Consider the following 16,208-nt stretch of genomic DNA (forward strand, 5'->3'; position numbering starts at 1 on the left):
TCGGTGTTTGACTGAGGTTGTTATGTTGGTGTTGTTTCGTATGAGATGTGATGGTGGTGTATTAATGTTAGTTAATTAATTGTACAGTTTACACTTATATTAGGATTTAACGCGTAAGTGAATTTATTAGGTGTTTAAAATATACAGAGTGGTGTTTTGGGCATTTTAAGTGATAATACTATTTTCACTGTGGACCTCATAGACTAGTCATTTTTCTTTAACCTATCTTATTTCAGAAACATAATGTCAAAGTTACTTAACTGAACCATATTTTAGAACGATTATTATAAGTATAAATCCATTGATTTCAAATTTTAGTATCAACTTACTAAACAAGTGAAATATGCCGCTTCCAGCAGCCCTTGCAGCAAGGTTAGCCAAACGAGGTTTGGTCCCAGATAAAGTTATTGAGGATAATTTGGAAGGCAACAAAACTAGTGACCAAACTGTTAATACTATTACAGAGGTAGTAGACACATCAAAATTGGAACAAGAAGAGGAAGTAATAGCAGAAAATTATGATGATCAAATTGAAAATCAGGAACCAAATCAAATGATAAGCAAGCCTCAGATACAGTTTAATGACGAAGACAGTAATGATTCTTTTTTGGATAGTTCAGGTAGAAAATTTAAGGGATTCGCATACTGTCCAAACAAAAATAACATCTTTCATGACTGCACAAAGTTTTGCGAAGAAACCTGGAAGAAACGTGAACCTGATCCAAAATATTTGAAGAGGAAAAAGAAAATGCTAGCAAAATATCCTCTACCAAGTCACTGGAAAGAAGTATATGATGCTGGAATTGGACATTTTTATTATTGGGAAGTTGATAGTGATTCTGTTTCTTGGCTTCCTCCTTCTCATCCTAAAGCTGTTATAACTGAATCTGCTGCTATATGTCGTCAGCAGAGAGATTTATTGTCAGATTCAGAAGATAATGATTCTGATGAAAAAAGTGAAAAGAGTGAATCCTCCGATGAAGAAAGTGAAGATGAAGCCCAACGCAAGAAAGATATTAAAAGACGAAGACTAGAAGAAATGGAGAAATCAAGAGCTAAAGGAAGAAACAAATTGAAAGAAAATAATTTAGATCCCATGGACCCTGCAGCCTACTCAGATATACCAAGAGGAGGATGGTCTGATGGACTGAGTAGGGGAAATGAAGCTAAAACTGGCGTTGACGTAACTGCATCTGGATCACTGTATCAAATGCGACCTTACCCTAACCCTGGTGCTGTGTTAAGAGCCAATGTTGAACACAAGAAAATTCCTCCAAACGCATTGAAACCAGTTGTTAATAAGCCTGAAAAACCTGAAAAAGGAAAAAAAGCGTTAATCTGAATCAAATGTGACCAAACATTTTGGCCTGTATTTAAAAACTGTGTTAATTAAATTCGTTAATTAGTGATAAATGTTGTGTTTTATTACCTAGGCAACGGCCACAACATTGTATCAATGAAAATTTTGAAGAAATATTATAAATTTGTTTTATTGGAATGGTTTGATTGTCAAACTTTTGTGTGTGTTTTTTATTCGAACCACATATAATTTAATGTGTATTATATAGGACTTGGTGTGTACTGTATAATTTGTTTTTGGAAACCATTATAGGTTAATTGATAGTTCCACAGAAACTAGTAGCCTACAATTTCAAATAAAATATCTTGGTTTTAAAATTGATTGCCAATAGTGTATTTATGTGCTGCTTAGTCTTTCATAGGATAGTTTAATATTGATCAATCATTGGAAAAGCACTGTGTTAGCACTACTGTGAACCATAGGTCTACGGTACAGTACCTATTGGTACTTGTACAATGATATTGTTTTGTTTTTTCTGCTAAATTTGTGGATTATAAATGCATATCTCGTCAACTGCACCAAAACATCAATGTATGTATAATATGCAGCAGAGTTTTTGACTGCAGTATAATAAGTGGTCACCACCACAATTGAATCAATGATATTCATTATTATAAAATCATCGATGTTCATAACTATCTAAAAATACTGAAAACAAAATTTCGAACTAAATTGTTATAGGTATTTCAAATAAAAATATAGTTCTGCTCATTTTACGTATGTTAAAAATCAATATATTAACGATAGATACGATTACTTTAAGGGGTAAACATGTCTGACAGCATTTAAGAAATGCTCAAATGTATCACACCACCATCAAGGTCATTCATTATTTTGTAACCAAAAATGGTTCAATGTTTAAAAATACATTTTGAGACAAATCTCATGTTCATTGGCATTGTTCTTGCTGATGTTACTAGCTTACTCAGTTACTAAATGATTTTACTTTATTGAATTCAATTAATTATCAGCAATATTGTTATTCTATTAAATAAAAACAGCTGGTAAAATGTTTTTATATTTGATTGTTTAGATATTTCTAATTGATAGTGATTTGATTGAGGTGGTGGCAGCTTATTATACTGCAGTGTTTTCCAAATTCAAAGTTATACTTTTTGGTCTATTTGTAATATTAACTTCAGTTTGTTTGCTTATTTGTCATATTTCATGTAACTAAACTAGATTTTATTGTTGAAATGAATTATTTGACTGTTCACAATAAAATGGTTGAAAAAATGAGATTGTATTTCTAGCATATACAATATAAGCATATAATAAACACTGTCAGCCCAAATTCATTCCACTTTGTTTATACTTGTAAAATATGAAATATGTCTCAGTCAGTCCGCAAACAATAAATACATTAGTGATAAAACTTGTATTACATAAATAAACAGACATTATTTTGTGCAGTCCTGAAACATTTGATTTAAATACAACATTGAAGATGGCTGGTTCACCTGAAAGGACTTTTAAATCTGTAAGTATAATTATTATATTTATTACCTTTTAACCTTGAGTTCTATGCTTATAAAATCAACATGTATTACAGCTATACTTGCCACTAATCTTCAAAGTTTTCGTTCTTACTTATTGTTAGGCATGCAATAAAAAATAAAATAAAAATCACTGTTGCATTTTAATACTTAACTCTGTGAAGTCGTGGTTCCTTAACACCTTCATAGTTATTGACGTAATATTACATTCATAGCAATTGCGTAAAAGTGTGCTACTGACATAATATTACGCATCGTTATATTGTTCCTGTTTTATTCCGTTGTTTGCTGTAATGTCGCAAGAAGCATTTCTATGACAACCATGCGTCTCGCAAGTAGTTCTGGTGCTATCAACTAAATATCAGCACTTTCTTGATCTTCTGTCATGAGAAGTTCGCTGTAGTCTCACAGTGCAGACAGTTACCAGTGTTATTGAAGTTCAGCCGTCCTGGAGTATTTTATGGTTTTATTTCTAATGTTTATTGTACCATGGAAGTATCCGACGCACAAATAGACGATTGGCTTTGTTCGCTTGATGGACACTGATAGTAAAAATGAATTAGTGGATGGTACATAAAAAAACTAAAAAAATTGAAAAAGAGTAATAGGATAATTAAATTTTGTATAAAAAGTATTTATATAAATTCTATAAACCTGTCTCTGTACAAAAAGAAAACTTTAGTGAAAAATAATTAAGTATAAAAACAAGACAATTGATTATGGACCCTCGCTAACCCGGTGCTCTTGTTCTTGCGCTGATTCATATTTGTCTACCCAGTGTGCATTGATCAGTTTGATATATTCATATAAATTCACTAAATTATGTTATTAACCCCACATTACAGGGTTATTTTTCTATTATTATTTAGTATAATTAATAGTCAACTAAAACCCTTATACCCTTAAGTTATTTTATTGCCATACATATGTTTCGGTATTCAATTATCGTCAGTGTACATTAACCTGTAAGCAAATAATAAACAACTAAATATACACATACACATATGGACCATTTAAACAGATGTTAAATTTATGACAGTTGTAATTTTGAGAATATTCTGTATTTAATATCTAATTTTTTTAAATTGGGTTTTTTCTTATTTTTTATATTGCTATTTAAAATGTTATGAGGCTTTTGATTATAATTTAGGTTGATGTTAGTTAGATCTGTTTGAGTTGTTTTTCTATAAATTTCAAATGAGTGCTTTACATTCAGATTAGAAATACTTATATCAAGGAAGTTAATTTTGACTAAATCACTAAATCATATTTCATAAGTCATCATCATAGCCTAAGAAAATTAATCTAAATACAATATAACTTATTTAAATAATCAAGATAACTTTCAAATGTAACAGGCTATTAATCTTGGATTCTACAACACAGTATGTTTTAGGCTATTGTTGTAATCTTTCAATCGGGGGCATGGCATACAGAAACTACCTCTTTAATGCAACTTATTGAAATAATGTTATGAAATATGTCCATAAAAACATATGGAAAGTGTGTCTAAAGACAGTGTGAATGTAGTGGAATGAACATTTTAAAAATCACATACATGTTTTTGTATAAAGACACCATCATCGGAGGATAAAAACACAATGCATAAGTTGGCATTAGCTACATCAAAATAAATATTGATTACACAACACAAATAAACAAAAACCGATAGGCATACCCGGACACACATTTCAGGTGCACATAGAAAATGTACTGTTTTCTATACCAAAATGCATGAGTGGTTTTAATCTTGAATTGTATGACAAGTTATGTTTTAGCTTATAGGTGTTGTAATTTTGCAATCTGGGCCGTTCAACACAAATTTATACCAGATTGTGTTCTGTTAAAGAGCACTACCATTTTTAGTGATAATTTTAAACAGTCATGTGCCACCTGTGAGTTTACCAGACACGTCATATTCAATTAGTTGTAAGGAAATAAACTATATAACAGCACCAAAACACGACAAACAAAGATCTGCCCTATATTGTAGCTTATACAATGACAACAACTGAAATCAGCGTGAACAAGGGATAACTGGGCATGTCCGAGTCATGGGTGACACATATGCCACACTTGAGAAATAAGTGCAAGCAAAATAAGCAAAGTGCGGCATGAGCCACCCTTGACACGTCATTGTATTAATAATTCAATATACTTTTTGCTACTTCAATTCTAAATTAATTTGGTCTCAATAATACAATGTCATTGTAATAATAATTCAATATACTTCTCGCTACTTTGATTCTCAATTAATTTAGTCTCAATAATACACATCATTGTAATAATAATTCAATATACTTCTCGCAACTTCAATTCTCAATTAATTTGGTACGAAACTGTTAAAAATATAAAAACTATAGTACATTTGGTGAAATTTAGTAGGATGCTCAACTAAAAGTGTACCATATAAAGTGATATGATAAGAGCTTACTATTTTTTATATACTTCTCTAATGAAAGAGATATTTTTAGGCAAGTTATATTTAGTGGTGTTTATACCTTACGAGGTACCTACTAGAAGTGTAGGTCCCAGTATCTTTATTATTCCTTTCATTGTCCTAGTTTCTGGTGGTAACATTTAAAGAAATAAGTGTATGTTGTGTCGGAAATTGTATTGTTTGATGATGAAGGGGGGCAAGAACATAAGTCTGCTGTCACTGTAGCCAAGGTTGTTCAGCATACGATACGATATTTGATTCACAGTAACTTCTATAGATTTGTTTGGAATTCAAGGCCTTTACTATTGTGTGAATATGTATATCGGCATTGTAGAATGATGTTGAACAAATTAAGAGGCATGGTAGAACGACATAGGTAACCATGTGCCTTTTAGTTTTCGAAAATACTTTGCAACCACCCAGCTTTAGGAGACTAGGTATCAATTTACAAAATCGTGACCATGGAAAGGTATGTTAATTTTTTTTTCCTGAAAACTACAATTTTTCCTGAAAACAATAGTGAAGAAAAAATTCGTCGGCAACGAAAATCAAAGGAGTTACGATTTTTTGAAATCCTCTGAAAACTCTGTTTTTGACAGTACCTCTGGCAATTTTACTGAAATGATGACGTTAATCCTATCAACGATGCCTGCCCGCTGCGCAGTGCTGCGCACTGCTTGCTCTTTTAGAAAAAAAATTAACTCGAGCTTGCAAAAGTCGAATCCCAGATCACGTGATGCCCCTGATCCTTAACCCTCCAAGTGTTGTTCGACAAAATTTTGTCGGTTATTTTCCATCCTTAATGCAATAATGGCCGAAAGGCATCAATATAATACAATGATATACTTTCCCCCCAGTTTATATGCACCTGTGATAATAATACTTGGCTATAAATGCCCAACCCATGAAAAAAAAGTCCATTTTTCATGGTCACGGTATTGTAAATAAATACCGGAGACTATACTAGGAGATATGCATGGTCTAACTGGGGATAAACTTTGTAAAGTACATCAGAAAATTGCTTTCACAGTATGAAAAATATCTTAAATATTGTATCTACTGAGTTTGTAGTAATAACATAGTTTTATTACTTAAGTATGATAGTATTTTTATTGTAAGTCTGAGGTAACAGCTTTCATAATTTGCCAACACATGTCAGTCAGTGTTCATGTATTGTTTATAAAACATAAATATAATTATTTAGGTTCACTTTTTCTTAGTCCTACTCCATATTTAACTCATAACCTTTGTGAAGCATTGTACCATACTTGGCAGGAGACCACAAAAGAAGTGCTGAAGCTCTATTTCCGTGGGCAGAAGACGCGTGTGACAGATGAGGCGACACAGATGGTCGCAGAGGTGACCAGTCTGGCCGTGGTGGAGGCAGTGCTCAGAGCTGGAAAGCAAGCAAAGGCTGAGGGCTCCTCTGTAATCCAAGCAGGACATCTCGAGAAAATCATCCCCCAGCTGGTGAGAGATATTTCAGTGAATCTATATAACCATTAGATTCTAAATCAAAAGAGTGCAAAATAGAATGACATCTAAAGTTTTCTATGAAGGGAGAGGAAAATTTCATAAATAATGCTGATTTTTAAGAGCATATGTGTATAAATAAGTTTTAACCCATTATAAATACAGTTACGATAGCTTTGGACTAATTTTCAATACAGTTGAGATCTGCCAATCATTTTTTATCTTTAGCAAAGTTGGCTCATTATTTCTCTCCCAGACATTAGTTTCCCTGTATAAACACATCAGTGTGATTCCATTATTTATTTTGACAGTCCTCTGTTCAAACAGCTGATTTTAACACCAAAGTAATTAATTATAAAGTAGTGTTACATTTTCTTTTGGAGAAATAATTACTAGACTGAAATATCAGATAATCTTTCAAAAGATTTTGTGTGCTTTTTTACATCATTATGAAAAGTATCATTCAATACTCGTCTCGAAAGTTCTATTTCAGGGCTCAATAGCATTTTCCACACTCGGCCTCGCCTCGCATGTAAATGCAATCTCACCCTTGTAATCTTAACCCTTTGCACTAGGATGATCACTCAATCACCATTCCTTTGCAGCTCATAATTGCTTAGTTTGAATTACGAGGGTCTTCCAGAAAGTAAAGAACGTTTTGTTATAAGTCAATAAAAACAAAAGATAAGAGCATGAAAATTTATTTATAAATACTTATAAACTTACTCTATTTTTCTACAAAATCGCCGGAACTGTCAAGGCACTTGTTGTAGCGTGGCACCAGTTTTTCTATACCGACGTTATACTGTTCTGCCGCCAAGGAATGAAGCCACGTTTTTACTCCTTCTTTGAGGTCTTCGTCACCCAAAAAGTTTTTTCCGCCTAAAAACACTTTCAACTTTGGAAACAAGTGATAGTCACTCGGAGCCAGATCTGGACTATACGGAGGGTGTCCGAAGATTTGCCATTTGAAAGAATTGAGTTCTGCTTTGGTTCGTGCACTGCAATGAGGCCGAGCATTGTCGTGGATCAGCACCACTTTCGACGACAGCATTCCGCGTCGTTTGTTCTGAATAGCGCGGCGAAGCCGGTGCAAGGTCTCGATGTAGGCCTCTGAGTTGATTGTTTCGCCTCTCGGCATGAACTCCACATGGATTAGGCCTTTTCGGTCCCAAAAAACTGTTGCCATCAATTTCCTGGTGTTCAAATTTGGTTTTTCTTTCCTGTTTTTTGTTGGTGAATTCGAGTGATGCCATTCCATTGACTGGAGCTTTGTTTCCGGGGTTCGATAGGAAACCCAAGTTTCGTCACCCGTTACGATGCGGTCAAGAAACGCATCACCTTCTTCGTCATACTGAGTCAAAAAACTCAAGAGCTGCTCCCATCCGTTTAGTCTTGTGGACATCAGTAAGAATCTTAGGCACCCAACGAGCACACATTTTCTGATAACCAAGACGTTCAGTCACTATTTCGTGCAAAAGCGACCTTGAAATTTGTGGAAAAAAATTCCACTAGACCACTCAAAGTGAAACGACGGTTTTGTTGAATTTTTCCATCAACTTTCGCTGCCAACTCGTCAGTAACGAGTGACGGCCTTCCACTTCGTTCCTCGTCGTGCACATTAGTTCGACCTTCCTTAAATTGAATGCACCATTTTCTCACTGATGACTCGTTCATCGCATTGTCACCGTAAACTGCCTTAATTTGCCTATAAATTTCAATAGGTCGAACATTCTGTGCATTCAGAAACCGTATCACACTACGCAGTTCACACTTGGCGGGATTTTCAATTAACGCCGCCATTTTAAACTTTCACAGGAGACGCAAACGTGACCTCACGGTACCGCTACTCAGCTCACACTGAGGCAGAAGGTGTGGCTAACGAACAAGCTATCTACAAGCGGTGGTGGGGGAACTGCGCCGCCCGTGATGCGCAATCGTTCTTTACTTTCTGGAAGACCCTCGTATCTTCTCAGATTGGATGGCCAGCTACTAACTATGTCATCCCGGACAATTCAGCAATTTGCCCCAGAGGTTGGGTGTACAGCACAACTGACCTTACAAAAAAGTTTTTATTATATTCTATGTGGTTGCTGAGGAAATGCAAGAAAGAAACCGCAACATTTAACACCATTTTGAGAACAAAGGGTTAACCCATTGCGGATCAGTTTGTTTGGCCATGCAACTTACGTTGAACTGGATTCTCAAATACAAGTTGGAACATATTTTCATCTATATACTTAAAAAAAGATATATAGTAATTATTTCATGAATTATTGTAATATTTCACACTTCACTCATTAGCACTCTAATACTAACACAATTTGGAAAATTGTACATTTTCTATTTTGATCAGCATATATTAATACACGAAACCAATACTGTAAAATTCGCAACTAATTGCTGTTATAAAAACAGGAGAGAAAAACAATAGAGATACACAGTGGATAGTAAATTCAGGAGATTTTTCAACTTCTACACACAAATGTGACCTAAGAATATTTACAAACTAGCTGTTTCCCGCGGCTTTGCATGCTTTTTGTAAGCTTTGCTTATGACATAAGCATTGTATGATTATGTCGTGCTCTATATTTATCTATATATATCTATATTTCAAGTGAATTATATTTCTAATGCTGATGTAGAGTTTATTTACCTTGTCATGATCAAGAAAATATATAGCCATTGTACACATTGATGTACTTTATTATAAAGTGGTATAACACTCAGGCTTGAAGTTCAACCAAAAATTTATTTTAAAGACAAATATGCATCAAAACTTAGCGTGCACCTTCAAATAGTGTTTTGCTATTTAATATACTTAACTGTCTCGTAATTGCAGTTTATAATGTGCAGGCACTTTGATAACTTTTATATTTTGCAGTGCTGCCTGGTGGTGAGTTACATCAATGGGTATAGCATATAAACCTTCTACGTGAAAAAAATACATATACATACAAATTTTCATAATAATCAGTCATATAGTTTCTGAGTCTATAAAGGACATACAAACGTTCATTTATATATGTGTGTTTGAGCATTCTCAAACACACACATATATAAATAAACCGTTCATTAAGGATAAACCGTTGTTAAAAACATTAAGTAGACTAATAATGAGCTCACCCTGTCTACAAGACATTATTAGAACAATTAGGGCCAAAATTAAAAGCGGATCACTTTTGTAGCTGAACTCGTTATCAAGGCCCAGCCACTCCGTGACGAGATATTCCGTCAGTGATCTGTAATAGGATAATTGTGCGTGCTGTCCTATAATTTTATTGAAAAGCTCCTTCCTGTTCATCAATATGTATTAAAAACTCCTCAAAAACAATGGTATTAGATTAATCCGGAATACCATTTCAAAATGGAAATAAATACAGTGTTAATTTTAAATATGATTATTTATCACATATTTAAACTGCAATGTAAAATGTTTTAATTTTTGTTTCAGATTTTGGATCTGTGAAGACTAATTGGATCTTCTGCTGTGAAAACACACTTTATTTTGTGATTTATATTATTTCTTACATTCTGATATTTTAATAAATAACAAATATAATTAAATAAAAACTACAAAATTTTGTTGTAAATATTTATAAGTGTTATAAAGTCATTGTAACTCCACTAAAATCCTATTCCTTACCTGTTTCATGCCAGTTTGTATTTTAAACTGTTTATGTACTCTAACATCCATGAGTTTATCCAGTTTTTATCAATCTCTATCAACGTTTGGTTCAAGCATTTAAATCTCATACTTGGTCAAAAATGCTGGAAACAAAGACATTTATACGAAATGCTTTACCATTTAAGGAGACGTTTAGATAGAGGATTCAGACTTCTTTCTGTTTGTTTGTATATGAGGAAAATGCAATACTTTAAAATCTTAAGGGGTAAACCAGGTAAATTTTATGAACAAATTCAAGCAAGTAATGTTTAATAGTCATGTAATGCTGCGTCAAACCCCCACCCTCCTCCGTAATGGTGCGTAGTGGTGTGAAAATTCCCTCCTGCCTCCCTTAGGGCGTTACATAATAAAGGGGACAACCTCCTAGGGGATGTGAGTATTAAACCACTTGTACATTATAAAAATTAACATAAAAAAAATATTGTCTTATTGGTATAAATCCATTTCAAATCAGAAATTTACTGAAGTAGTTTATGGATAGTCCTACACATTACTACAGCATAAAAATAACACTCTAAGAGTTTTATGGTTTTAAGTGATAGTGTTATGGTTATGAACAAGTTAAAAGTGACTGTTGCTAGAAGCAGACTGTGTTGCCATAGTGCCGTGTAGTTTCATGCTTGTGCCATAACATTTTCTTGTGAAGGAAACAGGATTTTTCCGGACATTTGCCATCGTTCAGTGAACACAACGTTTCGAGATCTGCAATCTGATCTCTTCTTCGGGTAAAGAACTAACCTAATACATAATTACAAAGTAGGTTAAAATAAACAAATCTTACCAAAGCGTTGTGGCACGCCTAAGTCGGGAATCACAACCACCATGTTGTTTGTCAACTTCACTAACTCTATAAAACATGCACTTAAAATTTGGTTACCAATTCTAAAAAATGAACTAAAGAGAAAACCAAAAGTATCAAACGGATCAGATATTTGTAATAAACCAATGCGGAGTCACAATATGGTTTTAAGAAGTTCATCTAGCATGAATAACAAAGGGGCCCATTCCTATCCCCCTTCCTTTTTAGTGCCCTCTGGTCAGTCGTAGGTTGTTGGCAGACGTATTGTGACCTGTATTCTGTAGTTCAGTTTTAATGATTAGTGTTGTGTATAGTTTTTTGTTAAGTGCATGTTTGTTGCACATGTGTTAGGTTGCACAAACAACACAAAACACAACATGGTGGTTGTGATTCCTGACTTAGGCGTGCCACAACGCTTTGGTAAGATTTGTTTATTTTAACCTAGTTTGTAATTATGTATTAGGTTAGTTCTTTACCTGAAGAAGAGATCAGATTCCAGATCTCGAAATGTAGTGTTACTGATTTCTTGTTTCACTGAACAATGGCAAATGTCCGGAAAAATCCTGTTTCCTTCACAATCCTTCCATGGTCAAAAATAACCTTCAAACAAAAAAAAACATTTTCTTATTAACGAATTTACCTTATGATGTTCCGTAATATTGACGTTACGGTTACGAAACACGTCGTAACCCTGCAATATTACAAACATCTGAGGATAAATTCATAATTCATTAATATTATGAATGTTCCAGCAGGAGAAATGAACTTGGATATTTTCTTTAATGTGTGTTAATTTGTAAACTCATACATAACAAAGTAACAATTTATTTAGTCCTCTATATGCTGTTAGTTTGCTTTCTTTAGAGATTTGAGTATATTTAAAGCTAGCAAACAATGACTCGTTCTGTGTGCTATTTATACGTGACGTCACTGGTCAGTTCTTAGATATCAAAGCCAACTGGAAGCAATAATGATGGTCCGTTTTTATGTAAGGTTTTTTTTCTCCAAAATAAGCTTGTCTTATCAACTTCTGAAAACTTATACATACAAGTATTTTTTTTATCCAGACTAGTTTTTTTTTTAAGTGGTACCCTGGCCAAAGCAAAATATACAAATAAATATCTCAGGTGAAAAAAACATTTTGAAATTTACCTAGATTTAGAAAATATATAATCTTTGACATGTTATATAGTTGGAAATATTGATAGTTCCGACTGGAGATAGTTAAAGAAGGCAAAATTGGTTACAGCAAGTATTTTGTTATAGTCTGAAATAGCGTATTAAGCTGGCTGACTAATAAACTTAGCCAGTCAAGAAATTGGCAAGGTTAATTTTTGTACTAAAGGTTCGTATGAGATTTACAAGTAATTTATATCTTTAAAACTGTTTATTTACAAAAAAAATTGTATACTATAATATGTTAAAATAATTGTACTGACGCTATTCTCATCTTGATGTTGACGAATAAAAATTTCTGTATGAGCATTGTCAAAAATAATTATGAGGCTTCCCAACCTTTTCGCTTGAGAGCCAGATTTTAGACTGCTAGGTCAAATACCTTCCATGATGTTAGGGGTATGAATTACATTATATAGGAACAAAACTAACATTTTCTGCTGTTTGACATTATTTCCAAGGTGTACACTTTCAAGAAAAAAAGTGTTTTTTCAGTGAAAATGTTTCCAACTGCTCCAGTTTTTGTACCAGATCTATTTTTGCCAAGGTCTATAGTCAAGCCTTTCTAACGTGTGCAAGTCCAAGATGGTAGTAAATATTTTCTATTGCCTTGTCAACAAAAAATTTTCCCCTTTCACACTAATGAACATCAACCTCTCTGCAATCATAAATTCACAAAGAACTTGAGTCGATTATGTAATGCTAATTGATTCATCCAAAGCAACAGAGGGCTACTTGAAACCCTTGTAGGCAACTTTAAATCAAAACACAAAAGTTGTAGTTAATATTTTCTATTCTAGATATCACTGTTTGCCCACAAAGTAATGCATCAAATAATAAATGTTTATCAGGACATACTTTTCACAGTAGTCAAAGTGTAATTTTTCATTAGTCTGCCTGCTTTAGCAAAACATTACTAACTTTAAACTGGCCCTTACAACAGACTTGTTTTTTAATGTTGAATTTAGCTCCAGTTCACCTTCCTTTTTATTGCAGCGTCAAGTATCTGACGCTATCTCAGACTTGACTCCTCGAATCTGGAGTCATGTTCCTCTGAAGAGATCTACTTCATCTGTTTATAGGTGTCTCTGATATCAAACTGATGTAAAGGTTCGTTTTGAGCTTCTTTGTCACCGACTTTGTTTTGTGACGGAATTATAATAGTGAAACTACAATATTGCTGCAGTGGAATTATGGTGAAATGACAGTAGTGGTATGATGATATTATGGCAAAACGATAATAGTGCTGGGTCGGAATTATAGAGAAGTAAGGATAATGCTGTGATGAAATTATGGTGAAACAACACTAGTGTTATGACGGAATTATAGTGAAATGACAATAGTGCTGTGGTGGAATTATGGAGAAATGAGAGTAGTGCTGTGGTGGAATTATAGTGAAACAATAGTGATGTAGCAGAATTTTTGCTAAGCGAATGAAGTATTGCTATAGCAGAATAATGGTGAAATGGTACCCACTTTATTATCTTTCCCAACCAGAAAACAAGATGCTTAGTTATGCACTGTAGTAAAAATTCTAAATGCTTGAGCTCAATATCATCTGCATTAGTGCAGTTTGCAAACAAATTATTTTTAAGAGGTTGTGTATTTTAAACACGCCTTACTAAAATAGATCACAGAACACAAATTTTTTTAGTAAGTCCTTGTATTGTTATTTTCTGTCTACCTGAAACTCCCTTCCTGAATCCACTAAATAAATAAACCCCCTTTTAATGTTTTATGGTGGGATAAAAAAAATATTTTTCCAAGAGTGGGGATGCCTGAGGTACAATTGTTGTAACTCTCTATCCTCCTAGTTTAATTAATATTAAAAATAAAAGCAAATGGTTTGGGAGATGTTCATCAGACTTCCAGTAGCAGGCTGTACTGGTTACCATCTTGATTTTAATTCCATAATACAACTACGCCCTTAATCATAGAGTTATGGAAGTGTCTTATTATCTTATGGGATAAAACACAAGGTCGTTTTATTACAGCTGATTCATAAGTTTGTTTGACAGTACAGCACCATTGGATCGGTTTTGTAGATTGGAGGAAGTCAATTTTATTAAAGAATAAACAATACTGGCTGAATTTCTAGTGTAATTTTTGTTCCGTTAACATATGTTCAGCATTCAGAACAATGCGTAACAACACACGTATTAAGACAGAAGGGCATCTGACTCATCCGACAACGGGCCATCATGAAGGGTGACACCACCTAGTAAAGCCTTTGGACCTAAGCTCACAGGTCTTCAAGTGGATGTCGGCTCCCACTAGGCAGGATTTAACGTAGAAATATTTAAGCATAATCCCTCGGATGGTAACTTTACAGCACTGTCACCGGCTGATCAATCAAATACATAAATAAAATGTTTGAACTGGTGGTTCCTTTCCTAATGTGCAGAATTACTGTCTTGTGACACTATAAACTCAAGTCAGTTCAGATCATATTATGTAAATATACATCAAACTGTTATGCTATTAACCCTTCCCACGCTGTAGATGGATATATTAAAATGGTAGACTGACCGAAACACCAAATACCGATATTATAGATTATGTCTCAAGAGTTTTTTAGCTCACAAAAGGCCTTCAAAATGCCTAGTGCACGCTCCGTGCTTATCCCGGTTGCCAAGGAAGTATTTATAAATGACTTTCACTCTGCGGCAGGGTCTAACTCCGACCCCCTGCTCATCAGTTCTGCGTCTCCTACAGAGCCATAACCAAACATATCTGTGGCGTGTATTGCTGCTTTCTCAGTTGTCACAAGTGCGCGTCGACTACGTATCTATTATTCTTCATCATGTGGTAGTGTTGTGATTAGTTTGAAATATTTATCTTGTTTTATAGTAAAATGTAATTAATTTCACTACATTGTACAAATGTAATTAAACTGAAAAGTTTAAAATTAAATTTAAAGTTGAAATTAACATTTATTTGAAATAAACAGTTATGTAAATAGTTTCTTTTTTAATTTGTATCAATAAATACGCTAAAATTATAATGCCCTGCTTTATACTTTTTTGTTTTTACCTTTTATAGTTTAGATATAATAAAAATTAGCTTTGAACTTAAAGAAATACAATTTTTTTACTTGTCTTGGTGTTACAGGAAAGTTAATGGATTTATTAGTGACATGCGAAGGGTTAACAATGTTGTAGTAGGCCTACAAGAAATTGATAATTGTAAATTTAGAAGATGGTAATCATACAGGCTTCAAACCAACCAATAGCATTGGTGCAACGATCGACATAGAAATTTTACCACCTGCTTGATCTTCAACAGGAACAGAGGACAGTGAAAACAGTTCTGATAATGAAGAAACACGATATTATGACTCATTCTAATGCTACGGCACAGCTAGATTGGTTTATGGTTTATTTTGAGAGACAATCTAAAAATTCCTCAGTGGAAGTAAAAACCTTCAAACATCTGTGTGATCGCACTTTCTGGAAGCGATGTACCAAAGTTTAACAAAAGAGACTAACGAGTATTTTTGTTCAAAATAATATATAACACTTCTTTTTAATATTGTGTTCTCTGTAACCTCTGTAGAATTAAATAAAAATTGCCTCTCCTTTATTGATATATTTAGAACTAATTCATTCCTTATCCATAATCTATATTCTCGGTTGTTAATTTTTCTGAATCACTTCCAGTAATCTTGATAAAAGAGGTTGTACTTTTATTTTACTCCCTTTTCCCAAAATTGTTTATTGTTTTTCTTATTGCTGTCAAAATTGTCTTGGGCGTTTTTAAGATTTTGACTCTATGTA

The 16,208-nt window shown here is 33.7% G+C and overlaps 2 protein-coding genes across 5 annotated transcripts; both read left to right on the forward strand.

Annotated features, from left to right (window-relative positions):
• Nucleotides 1-10,362, forward strand: LOC124355316 (centromere protein X-like). Of its 4 annotated transcripts, none has more exons than XM_046806410.1 (4): nt 1-113; nt 2,701-2,840; nt 6,572-6,766; nt 10,224-10,362. In XM_046806410.1, exons 2-4 carry the CDS (start codon nt 2,808-2,810, stop codon nt 10,236-10,238), a joined length of 243 nt encoding a protein of 80 aa, XP_046662366.1. In that variant the 5' UTR covers nt 1-113; nt 2,701-2,807; the 3' UTR covers nt 10,239-10,362. The 4 variants fall into 4 exon arrangements, with proteins under 4 accessions (XP_046662366.1, XP_046662368.1, XP_046662364.1 ...); XM_046806412.1 differs by having other exon boundaries at nt 2,774-2,840; XM_046806408.1 differs by having other exon boundaries at nt 3-66; nt 2,774-2,840.
• LOC124355315 lies at nt 56-1,413 on the forward strand. Its single transcript, XM_046806407.1, has one exon. The coding sequence runs from the start codon at nt 344-346 to the stop codon at nt 1,340-1,342; it is 999 nt and encodes a 332-aa protein (XP_046662363.1). The 5' UTR covers nt 56-343; the 3' UTR covers nt 1,343-1,413.
• Nucleotides 10,363-16,208: the final 5,846 nt, after the last annotated feature.

Source organism: Homalodisca vitripennis, chromosome 2 (assembly GCF_021130785.1).
Source record: "Homalodisca vitripennis isolate AUS2020 chromosome 2, UT_GWSS_2.1, whole genome shotgun sequence".
Taxonomy (NCBI): Eukaryota; Metazoa; Arthropoda; class Insecta; order Hemiptera; family Cicadellidae; genus Homalodisca; species Homalodisca vitripennis.